This window comes from Terrapene carolina, unplaced genomic scaffold (genome assembly GCF_002925995.2).
Source record: "Terrapene carolina triunguis isolate 2854851 unplaced genomic scaffold, T_m_triunguis-2.0 Scaffold33958, whole genome shotgun sequence".
NCBI classification, from domain to species: Eukaryota; Metazoa; Chordata; order Testudines; family Emydidae; genus Terrapene; species Terrapene triunguis.
In genome coordinates this window covers 1-3,677 of record NW_020698309.1, presented here as the reverse complement: position 1 = coordinate 3,677, position 3,677 = coordinate 1, and the positions used below count along the sequence as shown (strand labels likewise).

The following is a 3,677-nucleotide window of genomic DNA, read 5'->3' as shown; positions in this document are numbered from 1 at the left end:
CTGAAGGCAGCTTGGCTCGAAGAAGGAAAAACAAAATCCCAGACGCCGAGGTCACTACTGCAATTTTATTATTGTGTCATTTTTAAAAATCAGAGGAGTGAGTGAGTGGCTGGAACACAGAACACTGAGGACCTGGGAATCCTACGGGGCTGGGGAAACAGCCGTGGGGTGCTAGCCCCCCCCCCCCCCCCCACGCCCCCCCCACCCCCCCCCCCCCCCAAGAAAATAATAAAAAAGGAGAGAGGTATGTGAAAAGTTGTCGAGTTTCTAACATCGATAGCTGGGAAAATTGTTCTTAAAAACCAGGCAGCACCCAACAAAAAACCCAGCCGGGCCCAACGAGGTCACCACAGCTCGCAGAATTCATTCACCTGCGTGCATTGAGTCCAGTTCAGAGTCTCCCTCCCGGGCCCCCCCTTACAAATCCAGCTCCAGGTCCTCCAGCTCCTCCTCCAACGCTTTCCGCCGCGCCAGCTTCTCCAGCTGCTCTTTCGTCGGCTGCTTTATTTCCCCAGAGTCCAGCCGCTGCTGCAGCTCCTCCACCTGCCGCAGCTTCTTTTTCAGGTTTTTCATCTTCTTGGTTTTCTCAGAGGCTGAGGAGTCCCCGTCCCCCAGGGCCTTTCCGCCGCAGGCCTGCTGTGGCTGCAGGGCCGACTTACCGTCCCCCGGGGGGCCCCTGTCCCTGCTGCTGCCCCCCAAGAGGGTGGCCTTTTCCAGTGACTGGATCAGTTCGTCTGTCTCCCTCTCCCCTTTCTCCTGCTTCCTCTTCTCCTTACGTTTCAAGTTCCTCTTGGCCGTCTTGGACAGGCCGGTCTCGCCGCACTCCGCCTTGGTGGCCTGCTTGCCTGGCTGCGCGTTGGCCTCGGGGCTCAGACCGGGGGGCAGGTCTGGTTTGCTTTTGAAAAACTTCACATACTTATTCTCATACCTGCACAGAACAAAATCCATCAGGACTTTCCTCTCCCACGCACAAAGAACAGGAGCCAGCCAGCTGGTCCATGCGGCGGCCATCAGCTCCAACGCTCTCTAACCCCATTGCAGCGGCGCCTTGGACACACCCAGAGCCCCAAGGCCTTGCCGCTGCAGATCCAGCCCACCACAAGAGGTGCTGAGAACCCACTGGTCCAATCACCACCCAACGAGTCATGAACGCTCAGCCCCTCCCATCAGGCCCCCCAGAACAGCGGCATCACTGAGGGACAACTCCAAAGGGCAAAGGAATCACAGCACTTGGCCGCCACCCTCAGGGCGGGAGATGACGCCCAGGACCAGGGGAGTGAGCCTCCATGAAACACACGCACCTCGAACATTTCCGGATTTGAGCAGTTTGCGAGGACCTGAGCTCTATGCCTGAGACTAGCAATGCCGGCCGGCAGAGGTTACCCTCGCAGGCAGGACACATCCGGAGCCCTGCCGAAGCCACCCACCAGAATGATTTATAAGGGGAGTTAATACATACCGCCAGGTTACATCTTATGGTATAAGAGGGGTCAAAGTTGGTCGGGCACCTGGAAAAAGACTCAGATCTCACGATGTAACCCAACAGTACATACACATGGTTATAAATCATTACAGCCGAGGGGGCGCTGGGCTGGGGGGATCTTAAAGGGGCTTGACTGGGAAACGTGGGACAGCCTCTCCATTGCACCCTTCCTGACAGATGTGGCCCAATGGGAGACAGGCGGTTTGCTGCACCATGGCCCCTCTTGGATCGACTCGCGCTGGGCCAGCGAGAGGATGTCTGGTGCGTAAGAACTGCACACGCGCACGCCAGCCCAAAGTGCAGCGCTCGGCACTAGCACGCTGAAAACACTTAGAGGGAGTCCCGGCGTCGGGAATCTCGCCGAGGCAGGGCAAGGCCTCGGGAGACGGGGCAGGGAGGCCATCTTTAGTATTCCCCAAAGGGTTTGGAGACTGGAGACGGCAGGTTCGACTCCAACGAACGACCACATTCCCAAAACTTCATGGCCCAATCTGGAAGCCTAGAAAGTTGACAGCCGATTGGCCTTAGGTTCTAGCGAGGAGTGGGAGCCACATCCCATATGTGAGAGTCGATGAGCCCCCATGGGGGCCGACGTAGATCCACAGCGGCACGCTGAGCCCAACCCCCATTCCAGCTCACTAATGACCCTTCTGTGGACATGGGAATTCTGAAGCCAAGCCAGGTGCCCCGGGAGCTCCCTGAACATGCTCTGCCGTGGGAGAACAGCTGGGATCAGTACTTCAGGGGCTGACGGGAATGCCTGGCTTGCATTAGGGATTCAGAGATTTAAAGCCAGAAGACACCCTTGGGATCACCTAGTCTGGTTCGGTGGAGCACTGAAGAACGTGTTTCCAACTCGGCCACAAAGCCTCCCACAGATCCTTTGGGGAAAGCGACCCCAAGCGGTGAGCAGGCCCCAAATGTACAATTGTCTGGCTCGTCACGCTGCACCCAGCTAAGAGGTGGACGATTGTAAGATGGGCCGTTACCCTGAAGGAGGGAGGGGTCCCAGGCCTATATGCAAAAACGGTAGCAGTTTAACCTATCCCTGGGCAAATCCATGGGGACCATTATTTCAGTGAGCGTGGCTTTCTTCAGGTTAGCTTATGGCCTTTAAGAACAGGTTTAAGCTAAACCAAAAGAAACCGCCCCGAATCCAAAAGAGCGCGCACACAACAATTCGCACCAGCTTAAAATCACACCTTAAGTGAAACCAGCGCCGCTTCCTCGGGTAGCCCAGCTCTGCGGAAGCAGGCCACCTGTTCACTGAATAGGCCGAAGCGCCCGGCACACATTCGGTGCCGTAGAAGCAGATAATCTCACAGCAGTCGAGGTTTCAGATGCGAGGAGTTGGACTGCGTAACAGCCCCCCCACTACGGGCCATGCAAGAGATCCCAGAGGCCCTCCCCTGCTCTCTGGAGGGGGCAGCCATAAGGACTAGAATTCGACTTACACTGGCACTTCTTCTTGGGGCACATATCCCTCCTTCACCTTTCTCTGCTTCCTCCAGGTCCCGTCAGGGCGCTGCGTGGAGGCAATGTACTTCCCTGAAACGTTACAAGCATCTTTGTCTGTGATGGGATATTTTAAAGAGGGGGAAGGGAAAAAGTGATTTCAATATTCACCTAAAGGCTGCTCAGTAAGACACGGCCAGCTAAGAACCCCAGTCCAATAAGAGATGTCACCTCCCCCACCGTGTCTCTTTGGCAACTTTCAGTTCACAGAAAAACTGAAAACCAGCTTCACGCTCCCCCGGTCAGTACTGGACCCTCAGATGGGGAAACCGAGGCACGGAGCAGGGAAGGGAATTATGCCGGAGGTCACCCAACGAGTCAGGTCTCCGATGGGTCAGTGTGACTGTACCGGTGCCGTCTCCTACCACAGAGAAACTGGGGATCGCTACCCCCAGGGCCTGCCCCGTGGCCACGCCACCAGCGCAGCCCCCCAGGCCACAGTCAGGATGGGGCTTCTCTGGCGGGGCCCGCAGGGGACGGGGAGGAAACAGCCCCGCACAATCCGGAGTGAGACTGAAGGGGGCACAAGGTTAAGGAGTTTGGGGGGAGGGGGGGTACAGACACGTGACTGGTTAAGGGGTCAGGAGCTGGGGAGATAAGGGCAGTGGGGGGGGCAGGATCTGGGGGGATGCGGGCAGTGGGGGGGGTCCCTGGCGGGGGAGGGCAGGAGGTGGGGGGG

The 3,677-nt window shown here is 57.4% G+C and overlaps 1 protein-coding gene across 1 annotated transcript; it reads right to left on the bottom strand.

Moving 5' to 3' along the window:
* Positions 1-224: 224 nt before the first annotated feature.
* On the bottom strand, positions 225-3,074 carry PYM1 (PYM homolog 1, exon junction complex associated factor; the record flags this gene model as incomplete). Its single annotated transcript, XM_026663842.1, has 2 exons — positions 225-928; positions 2,938-3,074. Coding segments are annotated over 2 exons (648 nt in total), but the record flags the coding sequence as incomplete, so codon positions are not given.
* Positions 3,075-3,677: the final 603 nt, after the last annotated feature.